Source organism: Ricinus communis, chromosome 7, assembly GCF_019578655.1.
Source record: "Ricinus communis isolate WT05 ecotype wild-type chromosome 7, ASM1957865v1, whole genome shotgun sequence".
NCBI classification, from domain to species: Eukaryota; Viridiplantae; Streptophyta; class Magnoliopsida; order Malpighiales; family Euphorbiaceae; genus Ricinus; species Ricinus communis.
The window spans coordinates 1,230,743-1,258,699 of NC_063262.1; the positions used below are offsets into that span (position 1 = coordinate 1,230,743).

At 35.8% G+C, this 27,957-nt stretch overlaps 6 protein-coding genes and 2 long non-coding RNA genes across 9 annotated transcripts; 6 read left to right on the top strand and 2 right to left on the bottom strand.

Annotated features, from left to right (window-relative positions):
* Positions 1-22: 22 nt before the first annotated feature.
* Positions 23-5,096, bottom strand: LOC8269150 (protein TPX2). The gene is made up of 19 exons (XM_015718524.3): positions 4,690-5,096; positions 3,949-4,031; positions 3,648-3,847; positions 3,285-3,521; positions 3,099-3,195; positions 2,901-3,011; positions 2,702-2,818; positions 2,411-2,587; positions 2,238-2,300; positions 2,062-2,142; positions 1,824-1,979; positions 1,609-1,740; positions 1,434-1,514; positions 1,222-1,341; positions 975-1,141; positions 781-889; positions 639-698; positions 453-547; positions 23-350 (listed from the first exon to the last, which is right to left on the bottom strand). The coding sequence occupies exons 1-19, from the start codon at positions 4,850-4,852 to the stop codon at positions 236-238; spliced, it is 2,364 nt and encodes a 787-aa protein (XP_015574010.1). The 5' UTR covers positions 4,853-5,096; the 3' UTR covers positions 23-235.
* A 1,535-nt stretch (positions 5,097-6,631) lies between these two features.
* On the top strand, positions 6,632-7,507 carry LOC8269149 (protein ARABIDOPSIS THALIANA ANTHER 7). Its single transcript, XM_002517833.3, has 2 exons — positions 6,632-7,074; positions 7,171-7,507. Exons 1-2 carry the CDS (start codon positions 6,713-6,715, stop codon positions 7,175-7,177), a joined length of 369 nt encoding a protein of 122 aa, XP_002517879.2. The 5' UTR covers positions 6,632-6,712; the 3' UTR covers positions 7,178-7,507.
* A 140-nt stretch (positions 7,508-7,647) lies between these two features.
* LOC8269148 (protein ARABIDOPSIS THALIANA ANTHER 7) lies at positions 7,648-8,588 on the top strand. Its single transcript, XM_002517832.3, has 2 exons — positions 7,648-8,267; positions 8,351-8,588. The coding sequence occupies exons 1-2, from the start codon at positions 7,918-7,920 to the stop codon at positions 8,358-8,360; spliced, it is 360 nt and encodes a 119-aa protein (XP_002517878.1). The 5' UTR covers positions 7,648-7,917; the 3' UTR covers positions 8,361-8,588.
* LOC125370552 lies at positions 8,090-10,142 on the bottom strand. Its single transcript, XR_007216600.1, has 3 exons — positions 9,786-10,142; positions 8,323-8,395; positions 8,090-8,245 (listed from the first exon to the last, which is right to left on the bottom strand). It is a non-coding gene; the product is annotated as an uncharacterized LOC125370552 (long non-coding RNA).
* Positions 10,143-14,365: 4,223 nt separating this feature from the next.
* On the top strand, positions 14,366-15,074 carry LOC125370677 (non-specific lipid-transfer protein 13-like). Of its 2 annotated transcripts, none has more exons than XM_048377116.1 (2): positions 14,366-14,739; positions 14,823-15,074. In XM_048377116.1, exon 1 carries the CDS (start codon positions 14,395-14,397, stop codon positions 14,737-14,739), a length of 345 nt encoding a protein of 114 aa, XP_048233073.1. In that variant the 5' UTR covers positions 14,366-14,394; the 3' UTR covers positions 14,823-15,074. The 2 variants fall into 2 exon arrangements, with proteins under 2 accessions (XP_048233073.1, XP_048233072.1); XM_048377115.1 differs by having other exon boundaries at positions 14,366-14,735.
* A 3,946-nt stretch (positions 15,075-19,020) lies between these two features.
* Positions 19,021-19,480, top strand: LOC125370678. Its single transcript, XR_007216719.1, has 2 exons — positions 19,021-19,055; positions 19,191-19,480. It is a non-coding gene; the product is annotated as an uncharacterized LOC125370678 (long non-coding RNA).
* A 1,352-nt stretch (positions 19,481-20,832) lies between these two features.
* On the top strand, positions 20,833-21,132 carry LOC8269147 (protein ARABIDOPSIS THALIANA ANTHER 7). The gene has a single exon (XM_002517831.2). The coding sequence runs from the start codon at positions 20,833-20,835 to the stop codon at positions 21,130-21,132; it is 300 nt and encodes a 99-aa protein (XP_002517877.2).
* Positions 21,133-23,211: 2,079 nt separating this feature from the next.
* LOC8269146 (probable protein phosphatase 2C 58) lies at positions 23,212-26,478 on the top strand. Its single transcript, XM_002517830.4, has 6 exons — positions 23,212-23,350; positions 23,473-23,515; positions 24,834-25,082; positions 25,214-25,490; positions 25,794-25,948; positions 26,172-26,478. The coding sequence occupies exons 2-6, from the start codon at positions 23,483-23,485 to the stop codon at positions 26,307-26,309; spliced, it is 852 nt and encodes a 283-aa protein (XP_002517876.1). The 5' UTR covers positions 23,212-23,350; positions 23,473-23,482; the 3' UTR covers positions 26,310-26,478.
* The last annotated feature ends 1,479 nt before the right edge of the window (positions 26,479-27,957 follow it).

Consider the following 27,957-nt stretch of genomic DNA (forward strand, 5'->3'; position numbering starts at 1 on the left):
AACAAAAAAGATAGAAATAGAATATAGATTGTAAAATAGATAAATAAGTGTGATATATGAATGAATTTTTGTATCAATTACTGGGTTGAATTGTTTTCCATGGTGAAACAATACAATATCACAGCAATAGCTGATTGTGTACAAGAGGCATAGCAGTACAAACTACAAAAAGAATACAGATAACTGAAGAAGTGGTTCAAGAGTCTTGAACAGCCGCCATCAATGATGCATAATATCACCTCATAAATGAAGCAGGGCTGGAGACTGCATTTACCAACATCCTTTGCCTCTCTTTTCTTCTAAGCACCCGCAAGTTGGGTGATTTTGCCTTTGTGGCTCCCTTGGTAGATCTGTGCATATATTTATTACCATTAACAAATATTCGATTGAAAGAGTCATGGGAGAAGAGAAATCCCTTTTAAAGTATCAAAAATGTGGTTAGTTTCTCTTACTTCTTGGGGCAGAATGGATGGTCAAAGTTAGGCACCGGCCTTGCATGGGGAACCATTGTCCTTCTCATTTGCTTTAGTGCCTTCTCTTCCTCTATCTGCAATTTACAGTTAATAGTTTAGTTTAATCCAAGTTTATCAAAAGCCTGCAACACAGCACAAAAATGAGACGATAAATATCCTCCATACCATCTTTGCAGCTTCACTCTCCTCTCTGTATCTCTTGTATAAGAGCTCTTTCTCTTTAACCTGAAAGAGAACCAGACTTGTGTCAAATTACAAGAATGCACTAAATCTAGTCTTCTGTTATACTAAAGTGATCCCTCCATACTTTATGATCAAACTCGGCTCTATCGACAGCTCTGTGATCTACATGGAGATTAATCTGTTGAACTTGTGTGAGGGGTTTACGCACTTTCTCTGGTAGTGGAACTGGGTCCCTGCATCAAGACGAGAAGTGAGAATGATCGACTTTTGCTAAAAAGCAAAAGAAGCATGAAAAGCGACCTATAAATGTTTTCTTACTCTTTGAGAATTGGATGTGCTTTGAATATCCTCCTTTCCTCCTCTTCTTTTTCAATCCTGTGTCTTTCTTCCATCTCCCTCTGCATTTCTTCCTCATGTCTCACTAGGCTTTCCAACTGGAAAGGTTCTGGCTGTGTGCATGGTTTGGGCTCTGGTTTTGGAGGAATCTGCCGACAAATTTGCCCCCATGTTACGATAATTTCATGAATACTAGTAACTGGAGAATATAACTGTTAGTCAATATTACCACAGGATAGTCAGTGGTATAAGGATATGGATTAGCCTTCGGCACTCTGGCTTTTTCCTCCTCTATCTGCTTCTGCACAAGCTCCATCACGAATTTCCTCTCTTTTCCAGCTCCTCTTTCCTGAAAGCAAACAGCAAAGACAAATGTAACCACAAAAGCACTCTTGAACACTTATTGGGCCATGACCAAGGGAATGAGATAATGAATGATACCTCTGTGTGAAGATGGAATGGATTTGGCACTGTATTTCTTGGAAGTGGATTATCATGGCGAGGTTCTGAGGTCAATGAAAGCTAAAACGAAGAGAAACAAAGAGATGAGACTCTGTCACAATAAATTTTAAGAGGCTCTATTTTAGATTATAAAAGATCACTTCCATCAAGTTACCTTATCAAACAAATCAGCAACAGCAGCTGGTGGTGGAATCCTCTCATTCGTGGCAAAGTGAAATTCTTGAGGTATAGTGACATGTTTCTTTACATTGCAAAAAAGCCCCAGTTCTCCTTTACTTTCAAATATCTAGACAAGACATTAAATTTCTTCAGGAAACTAATCTTATGAAGTGTCAACTTAATTTTGTATCCAGTGAAAAGGAGTTCTACCTTCTTATTCAGAGGTCTTGCCTTGAATTTAGGAATATTTTCAAGTTCCTCTTTCTCAAGCTCTGAAGAAGATTTCACCTTTGGTGGGCGAGCCCTCAAAGTAGTATGAAGAACAGGAGCTTTAGGTTCAGTTAGACAATTAGGCTTCCACTGACTCTGTTTTAAAATTAAAAATGTGAGTAAATCAATCCAATTTCTGAAAGGGTTTTAATGATAACATTTGAGGTTGCTCTAAAACCTTATGAGACACTTCTGTTGAGGCCACTGAAGCTGAATCTGCATTCTGAGTGGCCCTTGCTGCAGTCTCCAAATGGAATTCCTGCAGAAATTGGAAAATATCAGCCTAACTATACATATAATATAATATATGATAAAAACATGTTAACTTTATTACCATGTATTCCATAAATTTACCTTAAATTCAGGCAGTTGAGGGGTACTTCTTGGTACTGCAGATAAAGTTGGAGCTTCCAAGATCTATAAAGAAATGTAAATTTCAGTTCAACATGGAAAAGACGCATGAATTGGTGCAAAAGCAACCAGTGCAGCATATGGCCCTCATAGAAGACAGCAGGAAGAAATATTACCTTCTTGTTCAATGGTCTGGCTTTGAACTTTGGGATTTTTGCCATCATCTCTTCTTCAAGCTCAGCAGAACTCTTTATTCTGACTGAGCGAACCCGCTGAGCTGTTTCAAATTCAGGCTCCTTTGGCGTAGTCAATGTGAGTTGAGTTTTCCTCCGGATGACAGAAGCATCACCATCCTGAATTAAATTTGAATGTGTTTCCAAAAAGAAATAGTGATTGAATTGAATAGGAAATCTAAGAACTCGTATAATAAAATTTCAGAAAGCAGGAAATTAGTTTCCATTCATTACATGTGAGAAAGAACTTTTTTTAATGTGTGGCAGTGACAAGTCCCTGGTACTTGATTGGAACTTTTTCATCATCTCTGCCATTGAAACAAATGGTGCTGGTTGTTCCCTAACATAAACCTTTAAAATAAAGATGGAAAGATGTCAGTTTCTAACCTTGTGAGAGGAAACAAACACTTCACAAATTTTCACAAAATCAAACCTTTCTCTCTTCTTTCTTCATCTTGTTAGCAACGGATGAGTTAGAACTGCCACTGACAAGACCTAGTTTGGACTTGTGGTGTAATGGTTGTGGCGGTTTAACATTAAGAATCTGGAATTTGATAATAATCATCAGATTGTAAGCAAGAAAATAAATGAAAAGAAAAAATCAAAGAGAATATAGGCAATAACTAGTCACCTCTCTGGATCTTCCCCCTTCCAGCTTCTGCCGTTTAATGGCCTGATTCTCTTGGGCTAAAATGGAAGCCCCAGGTGTGTTTTTAATCTTTGTCTCTCTACAATAATAAAGATGTAGCTCATCAGTGCGGTGCCCAACAAACAAATTTTGACATACACCAGCTTAACAGAAAGTTTGTCTAAGAACCTTTTAACACTTTCGGGTTTGAAGCCTTTAACTTGCGATGACTGTGATTGATTCTTGGGCTTCAGTGCCGATGGATTCCTAACCAAAGTAGCTATGTGTCTACCAGATTGGTGCTTCTTGGAATTGGTCAATAGGCCTTCCTTCTGAGAAGCTACTGGTGGCTCAGGGGTGCAGCAAGTTTCAGTTTTACTTTTCCCTCTACTACCAGCAATTTCCGTTTTAATAGAACTAGAGCTCCTATTGAAACAAAACGAGGTCAAGAGGGGCAAATGCAACAACAAAAACTACTTATCTTCTCCGCAAGTTTGGTAGTTGCTATATTATTTGAGTTCTAAAGAGAGTCAGAGTAACGGAAAAACAAACCTTTCAGTTTCTTCAGCGCGAATAGTCTCCATCTTATCCTCTTGGCAAGAAACATTGACGAGGTTTGCATTGTTTTCTTTGTTTGCCTCTTGAAGAGTTGTTTCTTTCTCCTTAGTTTCAGTGGAATTCATGATCTCTACTTGAGGCTTAATCTCCGAGGAAGAACTAGGAGATGGTGAATCCGATGATGATTCGGTTACCTGCAATAGCAATTTTAGCCGACAAACATTGAATCAGATAATGACCTGTTTTACATTAAATATTCAGAAACTCAATGTACAGAGGACAGTAGTATTATCACCTCCTGCTTTTGTTCTGCTTCACTAAAATCACATAAGCTCTCAACCTTAAATGATCTACCAGTCTTAATTCTGGGCATGAAAGCTGCATAAATTAGAGAGAAAATATGGTTAAAGATTAATTCATGATTAAAGATTGATGTACAGTAGTGACAGATTATTAACACAGCAGCAAAAAAGTAATCAGTCGTGCTATTTATTGTTATTTGATGTCATCCATTTCATAAAAAAGTTTCACACGTTTTCTGTGGTCTCCAATAAATGACCCTCTAGTAAAGAATAATTGATCCAGCAATTCCCCCATTCTTCGTCCATCATAATTTCCCTAATTACCCAAACTGAAAGTAAAAGAAAGAAGAAGAAGAAAACTAGGGTTTATAAATAGTCATAGTTTCCTACATTTTTTCTGCAACCAAACAATAAGTTCATTGATTCAAACAGTAACCTGGGGTGCACGAATTTGCACAATTGCTCAAAATCTCTCTCTCTCTCTCTCTCACAATCAAAACCGTTGTCTCAAACCTAATAAAACATTTCAACGCAGAAGGACAAGATTCAATCATATGGATCAATACAAACCCTAAATCTCTCAGGAAACAAGAGCACAAATCAACACCGAAATTTCCTCTCTTTATATAATCACCGAACCCTCATTAACAACAACAACAACAAATGCACAGAGAGAGAGAGAGAGAATAATCAAGAAAGAAGCAAGAAAAGGTTAAAAAAGGAAAGGAACGTACGTGAAGGAGCATAGCTAAGAGCTTGATCGAACCAAAGTTCGGCTTTAAGCGTCTCTTCATCTGATTCTCCCTTTGTAAAATCGTAAAATCTTGGGGCAGAAAACTCGTAAATCTCATCTATCATCATCGTCGTCATGTCTCTGCCGTTGGATTCATCCGCCATTAGAAAATGATTAAATTTAGTTTCTTCTTATCAAAGAACAGAGAGAGAGAGAGAGAGAAGGCGAGAGAGAAGGATTGAAGAACTTGGAAAAGAGGGAATGGTTTGGTTTTCTGGTGACTTTTGGGCGAGGAGATCCTTGAAGAAATAATATCTTTTTTTCTTTTTTAGTTGAAAATGAGGGTGGTGGTGGTGGTGGTGGTAGTGGAGTTTAATCTTAGAAGAAGAACAGAGGATCTATAACGGTCCATTTTTTTGAATTTTGGGGCCACACTTATAACGGCCAGGTTGGTCTGAGGCGTCTCTATAACGGTTATATTTCACGGTCCGCACGCGTCTAAACGCTGCCGTTTTATCATCTCATCATCCAATGTATTCTATTATTTTCTTTTAAGCTCCATTTTTTTTTTCTATTGTACTTCTTAGGCTTATTTGCCAACCAAATTAATCAGCCACTTTTAGTTGTTCTTAAAATCTTTTAAAATTTTAATAATATACTTTTCATTAATTTAAATTATCAACCAAAATTTATTAATATAATTATAATTTCATCAACAATAAAAAAAAGATAATTAATTCAGCATTAGAGTCGTTCGCTCATCTCAAAACAAAAAATCGACATTAAGTGAATAAACAAATGACCTAGCATAAGATATTTTTCTCTAATATTTTATTTATTTCTATTAGAATTTAAAATAATATTTAATAATCTAATAAATAGTAGAAAGTATTTCAAATTTCAGATTTCTAAGAATTTCAATAAAATTAGTAAATAAATTTCTCTAAAATATCTAGAAATGAGTTAGTAATTTTAATGCTGATTAATTCCTTTTTTAATCACTAAAAGTTAATCACAACAACAAAAAGTAATAAGTTGTGCTAATATTGAAAAATAAAAACAACGTATTAATATTTGAAAATAAGTATACAATAGAAGGTTTATTTAGCAATTAAATATTTCTTCTTCTTATTATTTTGTAAGGATATTTACAAATATCCCTTTCAAATTTGCCTTATTCTTAATTTTCGTCCCTATTTTAAAAATACATACTTTCTTCTTTCACCTAATTACATCTGTCGATATATTCATTAACGGTATATTAAATGATAAAAGGAAAAAGACAATTTAAATAGTAAAATAATACGTACAATTTACGATTTTTTTATTTAAATAATAAATTAATTCCTGATAAAAATGGCATCTCTACATGTTAACTAATTTTTTTAAAATTTTGATCTAATGGATGACTAAAAGAAGAATTATTATGTAAAATGATATATTAATGTGAGGGATGAAAATGTGTGTTCTTAAAAAAGAAAAAAGAATGTCCTTATATTATAATTCTCTAGCATAGGTATAGAATGCACAAAAAAAAAAAAAAAAAAAACAAATTATTTGATCCATTATCTTGTTTAGAACAAATTATACACAAACAGATTAATTAAATTCTTGCAAAATCATTTTACAATTTTTTTGTATTATTCTATATTTCTTAAATTTTTATTTTGATTAAGTTGAAAACTTTTGAATTCTAGCAATTACTATGTTTCTAAATGTGAGAATTAACTAAATAATAATGATAAGAAGCTTAATTGATCTCATTCTATGATCAATTTCAAAGGTTTATCATTGAAGGTTGGATGATTTTATTTTGCTTTGAATTTCTATGGAGTTTGTTTAGATAAAATTAACATAAGCTTTTAACATGGCAGAGAAGTTATGGAGCATGATAAATACATGTTGATAAGCCAACTGATTGCCCCCTTTTGGATTCACAAAGAATGGATGATCTTAAAATCTCATCCAATCTTGACAGGAGTTTAAAGAACCTCTGCTGATTCGTTTTCTTGATCATAAACAAAATGAGTCGCTTTCTTGCATTTCTGATACCTACAGTCTTTGTTTCTGTGTCAGCCATGGCTTACAGAAAGCTGTGGGAGTATACTGATAAAGATTGTGGAGATGTGTACCACAACTTCCTTCCCTGCTATAGATTTATTACAGGGAAAATGAATGAACCAACACAGGATTGTTGTTGGGGAGTTGCTGAACTCAATAGTATAGCAAAGCAGAATAGTACTGAACCACAGAGAATCTGTCAATGCATTGAGTTTCTTGCTGTAGCAGGTGAACGACCTTTCCTTGTTCCTGACATCGATACTCTTCCAATCATGTGTCGGACCCATCTTAGTTTCCCCATCTCTGTTCGAATGGATTGCTTCAAGTAATAATTACTTCTTCCTTTTTTCTATCTCTTTCAAAAAGAATTCTGAATAAGAAATTGACTTTTAGTATATATATTTTCCTTCCTTGGCTGCAGGATTTAGCAAAATGGATAATGTACACTGTCTCCTAATACTCCTATTGCCGCTTGCACCAATAAGACACTTGAGAAATCATCACTTGATGTGTGTTTTTTTTGTCAGGATTAGTCACAAAATAGATAATGAAATTCTCCTGCAATGCCATATGTATCTTGCTGCTGGGGTAATAATAATGAGTGTCAACATTTGAAATTGTATGGAAATGTCAATAAATTTAAAGCCAATAGACAGTCTGCAGATCTAATTTCTTTTGCTGAATATGATACGAAGCTTGAATAGGAAAAGACAATGCCTTAAGACTCGAATAGAATGAATTAAATTCTGCTCCTGACAGGTTCTAAGACATGGAGAAACTACAAACTCTGATGAATGTAAAGCACAGACTTATGAAACCTCAAAGTTGCAGGGCGAGCATGGAGAAGCTTCTTGAGTATGGCATAGAGCAGGAAAACTCCCTTTGAAATGACTCGTATCAAATTGCCTAACATTAGCCTGCAATGTTAAACTAGATGCCCCAATTCCACATTTCTCATTAACAAAGATGCATTCATTATTTATTTACATAGCGTAAGTAATGAGCTTTCTTGAAATAAATCAACAATAACCAATAAGGTAAAGAGCATGATAAATACATGTTCTTTAGCCAACTAACCACTTATAAATTCACAAATACGAACAACTCATGCTTCATTTTTGAGGCAAACCTACCATATACAAAATTTGGTAAAGCCAACAAACCATAAATGACTCGCCTGATAGCATTTCTAACAGTTATCCTCTTAGTTTCTGGATCAGCCATGCCTCAGCAGATACAAGATTTCATCGATTGTTTGAATGTTATTATATACTTCAGCTCATGTATAGGGTATATCGATGGGCATGTGAGGGAACCAACATGGGGCTGTTGCATGGGAGTTCACGAACTTAATAGGTTAGTGAAACAGGATCGTGATGCCCAGAAGATCTGTCAATGCATTGAGCTCATTGCAGCCGTAGATGATCCTCCTTTTGTTCTTGCCAACATTGATGCTCTTCCATCCAAATGCCAGACACATCTCAGCTTTCCCATCTCTGTTAAAAAGAATTGCTCAGAGTAAAATCACTCAATTACCCACAATTCTTTAATCCTATGCAAGATATTGGCTAACCTTTGTTGTTTTCTTTCTTGTTTTGTAGAGTTCAGTGAAATGATGAATTATGCAGAAGTCTTCTGAACTGAGCCTGGAATATGAAGCCGATAACACGGATAAACATACTCCCCATTAAGCTACATTTCTTTTTTGTTACTCTAAAATAAAGAGACTAAAAATATAACAGGATCACATTTTGTAATTATGTTAATGTTCTTGATTCTATTGTGTTCTGCTATGTATTCAGATTCATCATCAAATGGGGTAATTATTCTTTTCCATCTTGCTATTCCATTGCAATTCTAATGCTAGAGATGACAGCAACATGAGCACCATGACCACTTGAAAATCTAAAGAAATTAGAGCTGTTGCATAATCAGATTAACACAGCTTCAAAATAGACAATCAGAGATTCATTTCTTCAACCGAACATTTTCTCAACAGCTCAAAAGTTACAAATTCTAATTTGATTACAACATTTTCTCAGCAGATTTCAATTCTTCAATTGAACTAATTCTCACCTAGAACTAGACTACAAAACCAGTGAACTGATAAACGATAATTTGCAGTGAGATGCTGTTAAATCGAGGACAGTAATGGTGTTGAAAGAAGAAATAAAGTAAGTATGGCCTCAGACACTGCACAGGTAGAAAAGCCAGTGCAGGGCAGTTCATCACAGGCCCTAAAGAAAGGGAGCAACTATCCCTGTGGCAGGGAAAGACCGCTTCAACCTTTCCCAGAAAAAGAAAGGGATATTGGACAGAAATACCAAGGCAACCAAGTAGAATAAGCTACCGTTGTACATGTACATATAAATACCAATACAATCAATTGTAAAAAATCAGAATTACATATCAATAAATTCATCATTTCTATTTTCTTCATGGTATCAGAGCAGGATTTAAACCTGTGAAGTACCAATCAAAGCAAACAAAAACCAAATTCTCAGAATTCCTTTTTGGAAATTCATCATGTCCCAAATTGATAACAGATTAACCAATATAATCTTGAGAGGTAATCAAAATTACTTCGAGTGGTCAAAATCCGTTTACATAGGGCTTAATGGCAGAAGAAAATTAGGGTTCATAACAGGGACTAAACCCAAACCCAAACCCACTAGACCAGAAGCCCCGACAAAAGAAGAAGCAGAAAAAATCGAAGAATGGCAGACGACAGACCACATGGTCATGTCGTTGCTCACTAGCACTATGGAGCCCTAAATTTCCAGGCTCTCTATGTTGCTGGAATCATCAAAAGCAATATGGGACAAGGTAAAATGCCTGTATGGTCATCAACAAAATTTTGCACATATTTTCAATCTTAAACAGGAATTGGCCAGAATCACTCAAGGCACAAAATCAAGCTCGCAATATGCCACAGAAATATTAATGAGATGGGAAGAGCTTCAAAATTACTTACCTCCTTCAACAGACGCAGCAGAAATACAAAAAAAAGTTGAGAATGACCTCGTATTCACTTACCTGGGAGGATTGGACTCAAACTACGAGAGCTTGAGGTCGCAAATCCTCCTGTCCCCAGAACTGCCAAACATCGACACAGTTATTGCAACCGTTCAGTGCGAGGAGACGCGAAGGAATCTAATGAATCCCTCGGCCTCTCTTGAACTCGCGGAGAATCAAGCTTTTGCTTCGCGTCGCCCCAACACCAACGAAGGAGGCCGGACACGGGGAGGACCTGGCACGGGCGATCGATGTGACCACTGTAAAAAGCAGGGTCACCATCGTGCCCAGTGCTGGCACCTACACCCACATCTTCGGCCAGCTCGAGGTTGGGAGAAGGGGAGCGGTGCGGAAGGGATGAAGAAAGAAGGGAGAAGACGGGTAGAGGAAAACCCTAGGGAGAAAGGAGAAGTTGGGGGCTGGGCGTCATATGCCAAAAGTTATATGACGCCCCGACCCGACTCCCTATGGTTACATCAACCCGACCCAAGGGAGCAACCCGACCCGGAAAAACTGGATTGGACCCGACCCGACTACAATACCTCCGGGTTAGGCCCGATCCACCAGGCCCAGCAGAGCCAGCAGGCCCTCCAGGCCCAACAGGCCATCCAAGCCCGGTAGGCCCACCAGCTCTCCAGCCCAAAGAAGCCCAGTGGCCAAAATGTTGGCCCAATTACAGGCCTTGGTTCTCCAACCCAACGGGTTCGGGTCAACTCAACCCGACGGGTCAGGTTCGGTTCAAACTGCTTTAAATTCCTTACAAAATTCTTTAAAACCCTGTCAAAATACCTGGATTATTGACTCAGGGGCAACATATCACATTACCTGGGATCCAAAAAACTTCAAAAATCTTAATTTTGTTTCCAATTCCTACCATGTGACTGTTGCAAATGGAGAAAAAGTCAAAATTCAAGGATATGACACTACAAATTTACTTGACTCTCACATTGAAAATATTTTATATTTGCCTGAATTTAAATCTAATCTATTATCTATGGGTAAAATTACTTGTGATTTAAACTGCAATGTCATCTTCTCACCTACCTCAGTCATATTTCAGGATCGAATTTCCCGGAAGACGATTGGTGAAGGAAAACTAGAAAATGGCCTCTACTACCTTCATGCTACACCCAAGAAATGTTTTTTGTCAACAAACCCTAACCACGGCATGTTAATGCATCAGCGGTTTGGGCATCCATCCGACAATGTTTTAAATAAATTATTTCATTATAACTTAAATTCCAGCAGTTGTGATGTGTGTAAATTTTCTAAACACACTCTATTACCTTTTTCTTTATCCTCCAGTGTATCTGAAAAAGCTTTTGATTTAATTCACTCTGATGTTTGGGGACCTGCCCCTGTTACTTCCTATAATCATTTTAGATATTTTATCACATTCATTGATGATTATTCTCGTACTACTTGGGTTTATTTACTAAAAGGAAAAAATGAAGTTTTTTCTCGTTTTCAAGAATTCTATAATTTCATACAAAACCAATATAATGCTACTTTAAAAAATTTTCGCTCCGACAACGGCACAGAGTACATAAACTAAAATTCTTCTACATTCTTTAAACAAAAAGGGATTGTTTATCAAACCACTTGTATCAATACTCTTGAACAAAATGGTATTTCTGAACGTAAAAATAGACACCTTCTCAATGTCGTTCGTATTCTCCTTTTTCAAAATAATGTCCCATCGATTTTTTGGTTAGATACCCTTTTAACTGCTGCCTACCTGATTAATAGACTTCCCACTGCCATTTTAAAGCATTTGAGTCCCCTAGAGGTCCTCAAAGGTAGAAAAATTGAATTAAGTCACCTCAGGTCTTTGGCTGTGTTTGTTATGTTCACATCAACCGTCAACACAAACTCGATAAAAGTTCTGTCAAAACCTTGTTTTTAGGATATTCCTCCACTGAAAAGGGATATAAATGTTATGACCCCTATACTCACAAAACCTACATCTCTCGCGATGTCTCATTTCTCGAGACAGTTCCTTATTACACCACTCGAAATCATAGTAATCCTCATGGGCCATGCCCGCTAGTATTTCCGCCCAACTCTGATTTTTATCTTAGCAGCCCTACTCAGGATTCTCTACAGGGGGAGCCGTCTCCAGTCTCAAGGTCAATTCCTTCAGGGGAAGACAATACAATTGGAGATACAGCCTCTGAAATTTAACCCCAAATCCAACCTCAACCGCAGGAGGAAGCAATCACCTTGAGAAGGTCCACTCGTCAAACTCGCCCCCCCTAAAATTAAGAGATTATGTATCTCATTCGGTAACTTACCCTATCCAAAGTTTTATTTCCTATGATACCATATCAAGCCATACCGTAGCTACTTAAGCCAGATCTCATCTCAACTTTTACGAAGCCAACACCAATCCCAAATGGTGTAGGGCTATGAAAGAAGTACTTTAAGTGTTAGAAAAGAATAACACTTAGAATATTGTACCCCTTCTTGCAAATAAGAAACCCGTTGGATGCAAGTGAATATACAAAATAAAGTATAATAGCGATGGGACTATTGAGAGATACAAGGCCAGACTTGTCGCCAGAGGCTTCACGCAAACTTACGGAGTTGATTACCAAGAGACGTTTGCTCCGGTTGCCAAGATGAACACTGTCAGAATCCTTCTCTCAGTTGCAACTAATCAGGGGTGGAGCTTATTCCAAATGGATGTCAAGAACGCCTTTTTACAAGGAAACCTAGAAGAAGAAATTTATATGACTCTCCCCCTTGGCCACGAATCAACCACAAATGCTTCCCTAGTATGTAGGCTAAAAAAGGCTATCTATGGGCTTAAACAATCTCCGAGAGCATGGTATGCCAAACTAAGCCTCTTTCTATTAAAAATTGGTTTTACTAAATGTGATTTTGACTCCTCTATGTTTGTTAAACACAATCACACACACACTATCATTATTCTAGTCTATGTTGATGATATCATAATAACAGGAAATGATGATCAAGGTATTAAAGATGTCAAACAAAGTCTAAAGACAGAGTTTGATATTAAGGACTTTGGGCAGCTCTCTTATTTCCTAGGCATAGAAATGTCAAAGTCTACGAAACGTTTATTCCTATGTCAAAGGAAATACACTCTTGATCTATTAAAAGAAACTGGAAAATTAGGGGCTAAACCTGCCAACACTCCTTTGGAAACCAAAGTCAAACTCAATCTAGAAGATGGAAAACCTCTAGCCAACATAGGACATTATCAACGTTTGGTAGGAAAATTAATATATCTTACTGTCACTAGACCTGACATATCATTTGCAGTAAGTATGGTGAGCCAGTTTATGCATGCCCCTCGCACCTGTCACCTAGAAGCTATAGATAGGATTCTCAGATACCTAAAGGGAACCCCAGGACAGGGAATATGGATGAAGAATAACAATTCTAATTCTATAGTTGGTTTCTCTAATGCAGATTGGGCTCGAAGCTGTGACAGAAAGTCAACCACTGGTTTTTGTATCTTTGTAGGAGGAAACTTGGTAACATGGAAATGCAAAAAGCAAAGCGTTGTTGCTAGATCTAGCGCAGAAGCTGAATACCGTGCAATGGCATCTACAGCTAGCGAACTCATTTGGATCAAGCAAGTCCTCAAAGACATGAAAGTTGAAATCAACGGACTTATGACGATGCATTGTGATAACCAAGCTGCCCGTCACATTGCATCAAACCCTGTGTTTCATGAACGAACTAAACACATTGAAGTGGATTGCCACTTCATCAGGGAAAAAGTTCAAAAGGGAGACATTGAAACTCCTTATATCAAGAGCCATGACCAACTAGCAGACATCCTTACAAAGGCACTTGACAAACAGATGCATCACTCAATTCTAAGCAAGATGGGTTCGATCAACCTCTACGAACCTAACTTGAGAGGGAGTGTTGAAAGAAGAAATAAAGTAAGTATGGCCTCAGACACTGCACAGGCAGAAAAGCCTGTGCAGGGCAGTTCATCACAAGCCCTGAAGAAAGGGAGCAACCATTCCTGTGGCAGGAAAGGCCGCTCCAACCTTTCCTAGAAAAAGAAAGGGACGTTGGACAGAAATACCAAGGCAACCAAGAAGAATAGGCTACCGTTGTACATGTACATATAAATACTAACACAATCAATTATAAAAGATCAGAATTACATATCAATAAATTCATCATTTCTATTTTCTTTAGAAAGTAGTGATTTAGGTATATAGAAAATTACATTATCAGAGTATTATTTTTTGTTGAACCTGTACCTCCAATAACCAAAAAGAATAATCAACTATTAGGTGTTGATTCTTTAATACAGTTGTTCAGTGAAAAACAACTATCATCTCTACAAAACCTGTGAACCAAATGCCTCTAAGTCTGATCGGACTATAATTAGCATTAAACATCTAGACAATTGCGTGTTTTCATTTTTAAGCTACAGATCAAATCAAACTAACGACTCCCAACAGCTTATGAGCGTAATGACTCCCGACAACTTATGAGCAAATTAAGGAGCATGATAATTGCATAGAACAAAACCAACTAAAACTTTTCCAGGAATTACTGATAAAAATGGCAACTATAATCTCCTTTCGTTTATACATATATAACTCAATCATCACAGGGATCAATACATAAACTAGCAATGGCTCGTTTTGTTAGTTATCTAATACTTATCCTGTTAATGTCATCAGAGTTAATTAAAATTACGTCTGTCACTTCTGTATGCGAATTGGTATTCCAGTACTTCCCTGACTGCATGGATTTTCTCTCAGGCAAATACTATAAACCATCAAAGCGATGTTGCCTGCACATTTTCAAACTCAATTTAATAGCTAGGCATGGAATTGGACCAAAGTGGATTTGCTGGTGCATTGAACTCATGGTGACAGGTTGGCCGATGAATGCTACCCGAATCCAGGAACTTCCAGTCAAGTGTCACACACGTCTCAGTTTCCCCATTTCTGAAAGGATGGACTGCAATAAGTAGGTTCTGAACTTTCCCTCTCTTTCTCCCTCTTTTGAAGTGCTATTATCTGAATTCACACTTATACTGTGCTTGGCTTTCTGCAGGGCATAGATTTGAAAGGATCAAGCAGCTCTGTTGACAGAGATGCTATTATAAAATATGTATAGTTTGATTTATGTTTAAGCTACATGCCTAATCCGAAGGATATGGAAAATGTCTGATACTCTGCATGTCCCAGCTTCCAGAAACAGCTTATATAGTAGAATCAAGATTCAAGTATTTCGAACTCTAATAAAAATAGGAATTTAAATTCTGTATACCAAAAACAATTAACCACTAAGAAAGTTATTCCACAATCTATGTCCATGTAATGCAGGAAGAACAAGCCATCAAATCCTGGAACTAAAATCAGCACTAGTACGGACTGTTGTGTAATTTAATTCCTTACTTGTCTTGGCCTATTAAATTATTTTCCAAGATCTTAATTGTAAAAGATTAGCGTTTTCAGTTAAAAATTGCCATCAAAGCAAACTATCAAACCTCAACAACTTCTGAGCAACACGGGGCATTTGATAATTGCATATATAGAAAGAAGCCGAAACAAACTTTTCTTTGCTTTACCCACAAAAATGGCAACTCCCATCTCCATTCTTCACTACTTAGCTTTACCAGGCAAAAAGTAACAATGGCTCGATATCTAATATTTATCCTGCTAGCATTATCAGGATTAAATATTGCTCAATCAAAAGGCAGGTTGCTGCCTCTCTCTGAAATGTAATGGAGTACTTTCCTTCATGCTTGAATTTTCTAAGAGGTGCTTACCATCAACCATCTGCATAATATTGTTTTAACATTGAGAAAATAAATGCATTGGCTGAGCATGGAATTGGGGCCACAGCTGATCTGTATAAGCATCGAGTACATGGTGAATGATAACAGTATCATTCAACTTCCCCTATCTCAAAGTATGGACTGCAACAACTGCACATTCCCATTTTAATTCTCTTACTTCTTGAAAAGGAAAAATGGCATTGCAAAGTATATGCAATAACATTACTATTTTCTTTTTTCTAATGCAGGGCTTAAAAGGTGAAGTTAGCTTATCTAATTGAGAAGATAGTACAGAGTTTCTATATTAACATCAATTCAGTATACAATTACTTGTACAATTTCTAGTAATAGCTAATTAAGAGCATATTTAATTAATTGGGAAGATTATTATTTCGTAACTACTGTATTATCAACAATTCAAGGAGCACAAGTTTTATATGCAAATAACCCTAATCAACAAAAAGACTAACTGCCCCATCTCTTAGTGGCGTGACGGTATTGCCTTTGTCGTCAAGGCACCTGGAGAGAGGCTGTTCGAGCCCTAGCTAGTTAAATACTGTGAATTATATGTACCTTTAGCTCGACATGTATAAATATATTTGTAATCTCTCTGACAACCATCAATTGAATACTACCCAAAAGAAGAAAAAAAAGAAATATGATTCGTGTTGTTCCATGTTGGATCCTTGTTCTTCTTACCATCCTGATTTGTGGATCAACAACAATGGCTGGTGAGTACAGGTACTGCTCAAAGGTGTTTCAACACTTCATTCCATGTGCAGGTTATTTGAGTGGGAAGTCCCGTAATGATGTAGTACCAACTGGGGATTGCTGTGATGGCATCGTAAAACTCAATCAAAAAGCCAAAAGAAAAAGAAATGGTCCAAAGAAGATATGCCAATGCATTGAACATATAGCCTATGCCATGAGAATAACTTTTTCTCCCTCTCAAGTTGCTTCTCTTCAGAAAAAATGCAAGTTACACTTGGCTTTTGTTGAAGAAGCCTCAATATCTGTTGAAGAAACACCAAAACCAGGCAGCAACAATATTCAACAGTCAAAGACTGGCAGTAAGGACCAACAGTCTTTGACTGTTGGATATGGCCTCAGAACTCTAGATCATCATAAACTTGACTCCAGTTCCGTTAAAACTGTTTTCCTAGGGTACTCATCTGGAAAAAAGGGGTACAAGTGTTATGACCCCTCCACACACAAGTCCTATATTTCTAGAGATGTGTCTTTCGATGAAAGTACAGCCTACTTCTCCACTACTACGCCCCCCCATCCCCCTTATTTCCCGATAACTCTTTCTTACTTGACAGATCAGATCTCTCTCCCTCAGCCGATGTGGACGAGCATCCTGTTCCCGCGCCAACTGCTTCAGGGGGAGAAAATGAATCACAAGTAGAAGAAGCAATTGCCCTGCGAAGATCATCTCGACCATCTAGACCTCCTGTTAAACTAAGGGACTATGTGTCCCACTTGGTATTGTATCCTATCCATCGCTTTATTAATTATAATTCAGTCTCGAAATCTTATAAGGCATATCTCAACGCTCTTTCTTCTCACACTGAGCCAAGTTCTTTCTATGAGGCTAACACCGACCCTAATTGGTGTAAAGCCATGAAAGAAGAACTCCAAGCCTTGGAGAAAAATGAAACTTGGAAGCTTGTCCCCCTACCACCAAACAAAAAACAGGTGGGCTGTAAATGGGTGTATAAAATCAAATACAAGCATGATGGTTCAATTGAGAGGTATAAAGCTAGGCTAGTAGCGAAAGGCTTCACTCAGACCTATGGTGTGGATTACCAGGAAACCTTTACTCCGGTAGCAAAAATGAGCACTGTTCGTATTTTACTATCTGTTGCTACTAACTCAGGTTGGGGATTATTTCAGATGGACGTTAAGAACGCATTTCTGCAAGGATTCCTGGAAGAAGAGGTGTATATGTCTCTACCTCCAGGTCATAATTTTGCCTCTGACTCCTCCCTGGTATGTAAGTTACAAAAGGCAATCTACGGGTTGAAACAATCCCCTAGAGCATGGTATGCCAAGCTAAGTCATTTTCTATTAAAAATTGATTTCAGCAAATGTACCTCTGATTCATCCATGTTCGTTAAACACACTCTCACATACACGATCATTATCTTGATTTATGTGGATGACATTATTGTAACAGGGAACAATAATGAGGAAATTGAGAAAGTAAAGCAAAAATTAAAAAGGAAATTTGACATTAAGGATCTTGGTCAATTAACCTACTTTCTCGGAATAGAAATGGCAAAATCTCATAAAGGTCTATTTCTGTCTCAGGGAAAGTATGTTCTAGATCTCTTAAATGAAACAGGGAAAATAGGAGCTAAGCCTATAGATACCCCTATGGAGACCAAGACTAGACTTAACTTAGAGGATGGTGACCCTCTAGATAACATAGGTCATTACCAGCGCCTGGTGGGGAAATTGATTTACTTAACCGTCACCAGACCTGACATTAGTTATGCTGTGAGTATGATTAGCCAGTTTATGCATGCTCCACGTACTCCTCATTTAGATGCAGTTGATAGGATCCTAAGATACCTCAAAGGTACTCCAGGACATGGTATCTGGATGAGAAATAATAATAATGCTATCACTATTACTGGTTTCTCTTATGCAGATTGGGCAGGTAGTTGTGACAGAAAATCAACTTCAGCATTCTGCACATTTGTAGGAGGAAACCTAGTGACATGGAAGAGCAAAAAATAATTAGTAACCGCAAGGTCCAGTGCCGAAGCCGAGTATCGTGCCATGGCATCGACAGCTAGTGAACTCATATGGATAAAGCAAGTTCTGGTTGATATGGGAGTAGAACATAAAGGCCCGATGGAGATGTACTGTGATAACCAAGCAGCCAGACACATCACATCGAACCCAGTCTTTCATGAAAGGACTAAACATATTGAAATTGATTGTCACTTCATAAGAGAGAAAGTCCAATCAGGAGAAATTACAACTCCGTTCATCCGAAGCCATGAACAACTGGCAGATATCTTCACCAAAGCCCTAGACAAAGTAAGTCATCGAAGGCTTCTCAGCAAGATGGGTTCTATCAACTTATTCGAACCCACCTTGAGGAGGAGTGTTGAAGAAGCCTCAATATCTGTTGAAGTAACACCAAAACCAAAGAACAATGTTCAATACCAAAGATCGGGGGACCAACGGTCTTTGGTATTGGATATGGCCTCAGAACTCTAGATCATCATAGGCCTATTAGGGAAAGGGAGCAACACCTCTCCCCTAAAGGGAAAAAGGCTGCTTCAACCTATCCCTAAGCTAGATTTAAACGTTGGAGTGCAACAAACAACAACAAGGAGCAATAGGACCGTTGCAAACATACTTGTATATAACAGAACATACTTGTACTCAATAATCTCAGAATTCACATTTGAGTAAATATTCATCAAAGATCATAATATAAACACAATTTCTTCAGCTTTCCCAGTCTCTAACAGCATGGATTGCTCCAAGTAAGAAGTTATACATAAATATAACACTCCCTCCCTATATATCTATCAACTTCCCGAGTGATAAACAAAATTTAATTACTTGAGAATTATAGTCACTTTGTCAAGGCGTGAACTAACTTGGTAACTTTCTTGCAGGCTTCCCTAAAAGTTATATTGCATGGAAAATGAAATCAGGAGTGCCTCAGTGTGTATGCACCTCTGGTTTATGATACATAGTAAATTTGTATCAGTATTATCGTGAAGCTTTAGAATAAGGATGTACTGTCTAACCTACAAGCCTGTAAAAGAAAAGTTGTAACGAATATGTGGTTCTTTAAAAAGAGAAGTATATTATGTATGTGTGATATTCAACTATAGCTCAATAATAATCAGGATTGAAATGATTAGGGGTTACTCTAACCAAAAGAACCCTAATTTTACCCTAACTCTTTTTTCTTATTATTCTTTCTTTGCCCCTCTCTTTCTCTCTCTTTGTTCCTTCCCTCACTCTCACTCTCACTCTCACTCTCACTTGCAGCAATTAAGATCAAGCAAGTATCCACTGCCAATCAAAGTCTTTCTACATTGCACTCGTGAAAGAGTCTGAACCAAGAGAAATACTTGATTCTGGAGGTAACATTTTAGGCATATGTAGAATTCTTGATGTGACTCTGGAAACCGACCTCGCCTGAGAATGTCAAGGACTTCTAGAAATCATTGCCACTAACTTTAGAGACGCTCTTGTATAAATATAACTTCTCTCAAATTTGTTTCATTTTCTCAATTTATACCTTGCTGAGTCCTTTTTTTTTTTTTTTTGGATTTTGGATTCTTAACGTAATTTTTTCAAAAGAATTTCTAAGGTAATTTAAATTCATAAGAAATAATATTAAGTTTTAGCTATTATTTGTAAGGGGTTGCAGAATTTCTAACCCAAGATCTAACATATTAATGTTGAGCAGTGTTTGTTAATAAAATATAAAATTAACTAACCACTGCCACTAATTGGAATCATTTTTAAAATATTAGTAACATTATTAACGTTATTAAAAATAAGATTTAAAAAGCATCGATCACAAGTACAATCTTGTGCAATGTGTTAAAGAATTGATAAGAGGCAAATTATACTATAAATTAGATTTCCAATTGATGAAATGAGAAATCTGATTACAACTTCTATGATTTTCTTTTTGATTTTTATGATTTACTTTGTATAGCTTGATAAGATTTCATAGATTTTCTAATGAAAGTTTTATTTCTGTTTTTTTTTTTTTATTTGTATGATTTGCTAGATTTATGAGTTCTAATTTAATTTTATGGGAGTAATTACTTTTATCTATTACAATGGATTATAGATTTCTATTAATGTTGAAATCATTCTTCATTTTATAGCTAGTCCCGGAGGATTTAATTAATGATTTCCATGTTGCAAGAAGAACACAGTTCTTACTTGGAAGCTTCTAAACTATTTTATCAGTAATTCAAGGATCATAACATTTCCATGCAAAACAAACCTAATTAATAACGGGCAAACAAATTACTTCTTTTTTAATGGAAGAATTATAATTTAGTAATAAGAATACCCTTTTGCTTGATATCTATAAATATAACCTTCATCTCTTTGGACAAGCATCAATACTAAAACCACTTCTCAATCTTTTAATCCCAAAATAAAACAAACCCAAAATCCGGAAAGATAGAAAACAGCAACAGAAAGAGGAAAAATATGGTTCGTCTCTTTACATGTTGGACCCTTGTCCTTCTTCTTCTTCTTGCAATCTTGCTTTCTGGATCAACAATGGGTGATGAGAATCAGGAGTGCTCGAAAGTGTTTACAGACTTCCTTCCATGTATACGTTATGTGAGTGGAAATTCTCATCATAGGTCTCCAACATTGAAATGCTGTCAAGGTGTAAGAAAACTCAATGAAAAAGCCAAAAGAGAAAGCAAAGGTTCAAGAAAGATATGTCAATGCCTTGAAGATATAGCCTATTCCATGAACATACCATTTGTTCACTCTCAAGTTGCTGCTCTTCCATCAAAGTGCAATGTGAAATTGAGCTTCCCAATTTCTAATAGCATGGATTGCTCCAAGTAATAAATTTAAGTACACACACTCTCTATACAGATCTACCTCACTTGCACTAAATTGAAATTTCTTTTGAAGGCTAATATAAGAAGTTATTGAAATGGAAATTCTTGACTACTTTTCATGTTTTGGACCTGAATTAATGAACGAGTGACATACATAAAATACATAATTATAAATATATATTATTTTATAATTATCTAATTAATGTATTCAATATATCAGTCATAGATAGTGTATCATATACTGAAAGTAGCAAGATCGAAATAGTGTATGCACACCTAGATTTAAGATTAATGTATTGTAGAAGCACAAGTTGCTTCCATATTAAGCTTCAAATAAATTAAAAGAAAGGTTTCAACAAAGTTGCTTTATTTTTAGAATCTCTCTGCATTAAATATGAGACAAGTGCATATGATATCCAACTTTGCTCTCTCATAAAACCAACAATCACTTGTATATAATTGAATATGAAGCCAACCACTTGATTGGTCCAAATGGGTATGCTACACCACATTAATTATTCTACGTACAGATCATGACACCTTTAAAATGCTTCGTTTCCCTTGCTTTACCTTTTAAATCAAAGCAAATCTAAACACCAATTTGTTATTGCAATGTGGCTTTTTCTGAGTGGATCAATTCACTCATCCTATGATTCTGATGGAGCTTAAGCCTCACATTCCGTAATATCCTGATTCTAATTTTCTTTCCCTTTTTTTCATGACTGTTGCCCCTTCTAATCCATATGTCAAAAACCCTTTAAAAGGGGGGAAAAGAAAAGCCTTTGTTTTTGCTTTTAAGTCACTTCAATGTGGATTGATGTAGATGTCCATTGCCACTTGGTAATACTATAAATGGGTTTTCAATAGGTTCCTCTTTTTCTTCTTTAAAAAAATAAAAAATAAAAAAAAGAAGAAGAAGAAGAAGAAGAAAAGAGATTTTAGCTTGAGTTATCTATGAACCCAAATGATATTTCAAAGGTAATACTTTCTTATATTTGTCAAAGTAAGGTTCAAAATTGCTAGTTTGCATCATGATACTATTCCAGCTTTATTTAATCAGACATTAAACAATTTCTAACTTGTTTCTCCTTTATGACCTTCTCAAACATTAAAATGATTTAAAAATCTATCTTATCTTATTAAATATTGACTTCCTAGGTGTCTCTTTTAATATATTTTCATAGTTTTACCATATGTTATTTTATTATTTTTTTCCCACATTATTAGACTCTTATAAATTTATTATTTTTTTATCTATTTTTTAACTAACAATTGGATGACAGTACACAAAATCTTTGAAATAACCATTTATGCCCAAAATCCAATTCCATATATCTAATTCTTCTGAGACGATAACCAATTCCTCCAACTATCATTAATTGTACCTTCCTTATAACATTCTTTTTAGATTCCCTTTGAATTTGGAGATAAATTAAATAAATAATTAATTAATTAATGCACATTTCAAACACAAAAGTTTATGTTATAATAATTAGCCACTAAGCCAGATTGATTGTACTGTTGACAGATGTTTATGGGCTTGCTAAGTATTATTCCTAAATTATATTAATTAAACTCCATTCTCCTAATTTAATTGTATATAAAAAAGACACATGAAATAGGATTGCCCTTATGACAAAGACTCTCAAGAAAAAAGAAAATCAAATTCTTAAACCTTTTTACATTAAAAGAGAGCATTTTCTACATTAAAATGTTAATTTAACACCAGAATTTGTTAAATATCTAAACTATAAATCAAAAAATAATAATAAATATCCTAACAAATAACCATATTAGTATATATGCCATTTCTTTATTAAAAAGATCATCATTTAATTCGAACCAAAATACATATAATTTAAAATAATATATATATATATATATATAATATGAATCATCAAAACACATTTTTATCATAATAATTAAATCCAATACTCTAACAAGTTACCATTTATTATACATTCGCCTTACACTTATAAACAAAGAATTTATATTATTGAAGATTTTTATTTTTTAAAGAAAGAAAAAGAAAAGAAATAAGAGTACAATAAAGAAAAATCAAAGTACTAAGCAGCTAGTAGGAAATAAAATAATTAGAAAAAAAAAAAAAAAACTGGTAAAGAAAGGTCGTCGGCAAGAACGCGTTATTAGAAGAGATCAAGAAAAGAACGCGGGAGAGATGTGTATAAAGTCACCGGCAGGTCACGTTTTCTTTAGTCAAGGTCCCCACACTTACCGATACTATATATATGTTTTTCTTTTTTCATTTTATCATTTCTTGATTCCTTTTAAGTCTTCACCTTAACAACAAAATCTCTCTTTCTATTTCTCTGTTTCTTGAAAGACTTCACACCATGACTGGCAGGGACATTCTGCACAAGATGAAGGTTAGTTAGTTGGAGTTTTCTTTTATGCAAGAAGTTCAATGATTATGTGTAGTTGTTTCTTTTTTTGATGTTTTATAGTCTTTTGCATGCTGTCTTTGCTGTAGTTATGAAAACGGGTGTTTTTGGTATTCTTATCTTTAGTTAAGTTTTAGAGTTGTATGATGTAGTCTTTTTGAGGTTATTGTCTTTTCCTTGTTTCATTGCTAAAGATTGTTTCTTTGTTGAAACTTTGTAGTTTTACTTGTTTGGATACTGGATATAAATGTCTGTCTATTTGTAAGTTAGCTAAAAGTAATAAAGATTTCAGAAAAAGAAAGGATAAATGCCACCATTTCTTAAATTGGTTATAGATGTCTTTATTTGAAAGTTATGGGAGTCATATGAGTGTAGCCAAATATGAGAATTGCTGATTTTATAACCTTTTATGGCCAGTAAGTAATTCAGATTGAAATGAGAAATTGTCAGAAAAACCTGGTTGTCCATAAGTGTTTTACCTTTTTGAGTTTTTGGATACCAACTCTCTCATTGTCCTCCAAACATAGTTTTAGTCTTTCTTTGAATACGTTATGATTTAATACAATTCACAATTCAAGGACATGATTATTTGTTCAAAGAAGTTTCTTTTTTGTATCAGCAGCCTAGTTCACCAGTCCCAAGTATTTAAATTTCTGTCCAGGCTGGCTGGGTATTTTAGTTTGTCTGGGACAAGAATAGGTGGAAGCCCTTGATGCCCTGTCATAGTTTCCTTAGGAACACCACCATGAAAAAATAGCTTGCTTGCATTATTGAGTATAAATTAGAGTTGTTGTGCTTGTGTTATTACCTTTCAACTTTCCAACACTTGACTGTGACATGTTTCTTTTTTCCTGTTTAATGTTATTGGAGAGACAAAGAAATTTCAAAGCTTTCAATGTGATTGAGAGTGTTAAGTGACAAATGCATGTGGTGTCCCCTAAGTCAAAGAGGTGGAACCTGCAATGTCTCAGTCCTTCAAAATATGTCAGCTTATAGGAGAACTGTTATCTCGCTAGGAATTTTAGAGTCAATCAATGTCACACTGGGGAACCATGGAGTTGGTTCAAGTTTTTATTTCTAGGTTCTACTCATGAAGCTTGACATTTACGCCAAGTCAACACTCAACAACTAGAATGTTGTGCTTCTTAACGTGGACTTCAATTTTGAATGTGCATACAGTTTGATCACTTATCTCTAGAGTGCCTAAGATTGACAAGGAGTTATAAGCTATCTTTTTATTATATGCTTTAAATTCTGAGAACTTTCTCATGTTGAATCATTAACTTTTTTATTGCTTTGTCAGGTTAAGGCTGGATTTGGTTCATCTGCATCTGAGACAGGAAAAGGCAAAAGCAAATTGGTAAAGCACATTACACATGGTTATCACTTGGTGAAGGGAAAATCACATCACGATATGGAAGACTATGTAGTTTCCAATTTCAAGCAAGTTAACAACAATGAGTTAGGTTTATTTGCAATATTTGATGGGCACTTGGGCCATGATGTTGCAAGTTACTTACAAAATCATTTGTTTGATAATATTTTGAAAGAGGTACTTCTATCAATTGTATTTGACCTGCATATGGTTCATTTGCAGTATCATATCTAGTCTTTTGCTAGCCCATACTTTTTAATTAACATTCTCAAAATGCATCTCTTACTTTCATTCTTTCCTGTGAGCAGCCAGACTTCTGGACTGATACAGAGAGTGCAATAAGGAGAGCTTATCATACAACAGATGATGAAATATTGGAAAAGGCATTTGTCTTGGGAAAAGGAGGATCAACTGCAGTTACAGCAATCCTGATCAATGGCCAGAAGCTGGTAGTAGCAAATGTGGGAGATTCTCGAGCTGTTATATGCAAGAATGGTGTGGCCAAACAATTATCAGTTGATCATGAGCCAAGCAAGGAAAAGAACATGATTGAGAGTCGTGGTGGTTTTGTATCAAACCTCCCCGGTAGGTCAATTTCTAACTTGGTAGTTTTTGCTTTGCACACCAAAGTAACTTTTTAACATAGGTTTTCGAATGGGGTTGGCCAGTCAGTTTCTTTCCTTTGCCTACTTTATGAACGCTTACTATATTATTTAGTTAGTAATTCAAGCATGTAACTTGTAGCAATGGACTTGGCCAGGTCTTGAGATTTTATAGCTAGCACCTTGGTTAAAAGCACATGTACGCAACTGAAAATGAGCTAAATCTATTATAATTGAACAAAAACTTAGAATAAACATTTCAACACGAAAATAATGTTGCTTGTAGGGGATGTTCCACGTGTTGATGGACAGCTAGCTGTAGCAAGGGCATTTGGTGACAAGAGCTTGAAAATACACCTTAGTTCAGAACCTGATATAACAGAAGAGAGAATTGGTGATGATGCAGAATTTGTTATTCTGGCAAGTGATGGAGTATGGAAGGTCAGTCATACATTTATAATTGTTAATTGTTACCTTCATGTTATTTTTTTGTTAGGGTTATTTAGTGAGTTTTTAGATCTTATTTCTCTATGTAAGGTTGTAACCTCTGAGAAATATTTGATTTTGGTTTAATAGTTATTCTCATGTGAGAGCTTTGGATTCTACATCACGCGTTTCCAAAGTTTATATTTGCATGTTTTAATATCTTACAATATCTGGGCAGGTGATGTCAAACCAAGATGCAATGGACTCTATCAAAGACATAAAAGATGCTCAGTTAGCTGCAAAACGCGTGATCGAGGAGGCAGTTTCTAGAAAAAGTAAGGATGACATTTCTTGCATCGTTGTAAGATTTCAATGATACTATCTATACTGCAGGTTGTTCCTTTAAATAGTGGAATATCGCTAGCAATATGTCTGTATACAAAAATCTGTTTCCTTTTCTAGTTGTAACAGTCGCCAAAACTTTCCATCTTATGTTGCATGTATGATAGATCAAATAAGAAAAGAAAATTCAAAATTTTCCTTAACCAAATTGGAGAAGAGAAACCAGAGAACAATATGTTATTCCCTTCTCTTGGCTGTGGTTCTAGTGGGACTGGGTTGTGAGCTGAACTTGATCATAGCTTTGAGTCTTGCTTGCTAAAAGAGGTTCACCAATTTAGTGAATCCTTGCTTGTAATAGACCTTCACTGTCCAATGCCAACACTGGGGAGGTGCTGATTTGCAAACATTGATGATAACTTGATTTCACTTTGCATAATTCATCGAGAGAAAAGGGGTTCCCATATTACATATTCTTGTTCTTATGGATTGCAAAAGCATTAATTTGTTTATGGTGATCAGATTTACTAAATGTCTGGATCCTTCTCTGAAAGATATTGACTTAGGGGAAATGTTAACTCCCTTGATACATCTGCACATTTAGGAACTTACCATGTCTGAGTCTTAATGGGTTCAAAATTTAGAGATTACATTATGAGAAGTAGAAATTCTGAAATCCTTGCTTTTGTGTGCCAATGCTTGCTGAGGTGGAAATTGCACAAAATGATTTACTGCTACCAAATCTTTCCTTGCCTTAACTAATAGTAGTTATTTTTGCTAACAGAGTTCATAACATTCACATTTATGCTGCATGCTTTACTGAAACTATAAAGACTCTTGCTTTCCATAGAAAATTTTACTGTCAGCCACCAAAACTAGGCTATTTCTGATCAATGGACTCTTTTGTAAAGGAGAACACCATGAAAGGAGCAAAAAAAAAAAAAAGAAATTTGGGATTTTCATTTCCTCATCCAAGCAATTGGGTTCTTATTACACCTGTTTCAAACCTTTGAGCTATCAAAAAAGCAGAAACTTCCTAGCACTGTAAATTATTTCTTGAATGGTATACAAATGTTCTTCATGGAAAGAATTTTGTTAAAAGTCCTCGACTGCTTATTGTATTGAGAGAACTTTCAGCTAGCTACAAGAAATGGGCAATTGGCCATCTTATTGGCAGGGTGTGAATCAAACTAAAGTAGGCATAAGTGTGAGTTTTCAGTGCCCAATCAGATATTCTGTATACAATGGATTGGAACACAAAGATGATTTCCATGTTAGTTTGGTGCTTGTGGTGTTGTCTAGTTATAAAGATGTTGTAGTCATGTAGACAACTGACAAGCGTAAAGGCAGTTGCCTTAGATGACAAAATTCTTGAGCATCAAATTATGCATACATTATTTTGTACGTATACTACTATTTCTGTCAGTATTGTTATGTATAATCTTATCGTGCCCTAGATAGGGCATGACACATGTATGCCTAGCAATGTCTTCCTGCCATCTTCTTGTCCTACTAAACTTTTGTCATTTTCGATTGCGTCCATATTTGGATTATTATCTTAGTATATAATTAGTTCTAGCAAATAAATTAACATATTGATCAAGTAGCCAAAAACATAGTTATCATCACTGCAATCAAACTACAGTGAGAAGAAGCTAATTTTATGTGCAGTCGCATAGGTATTC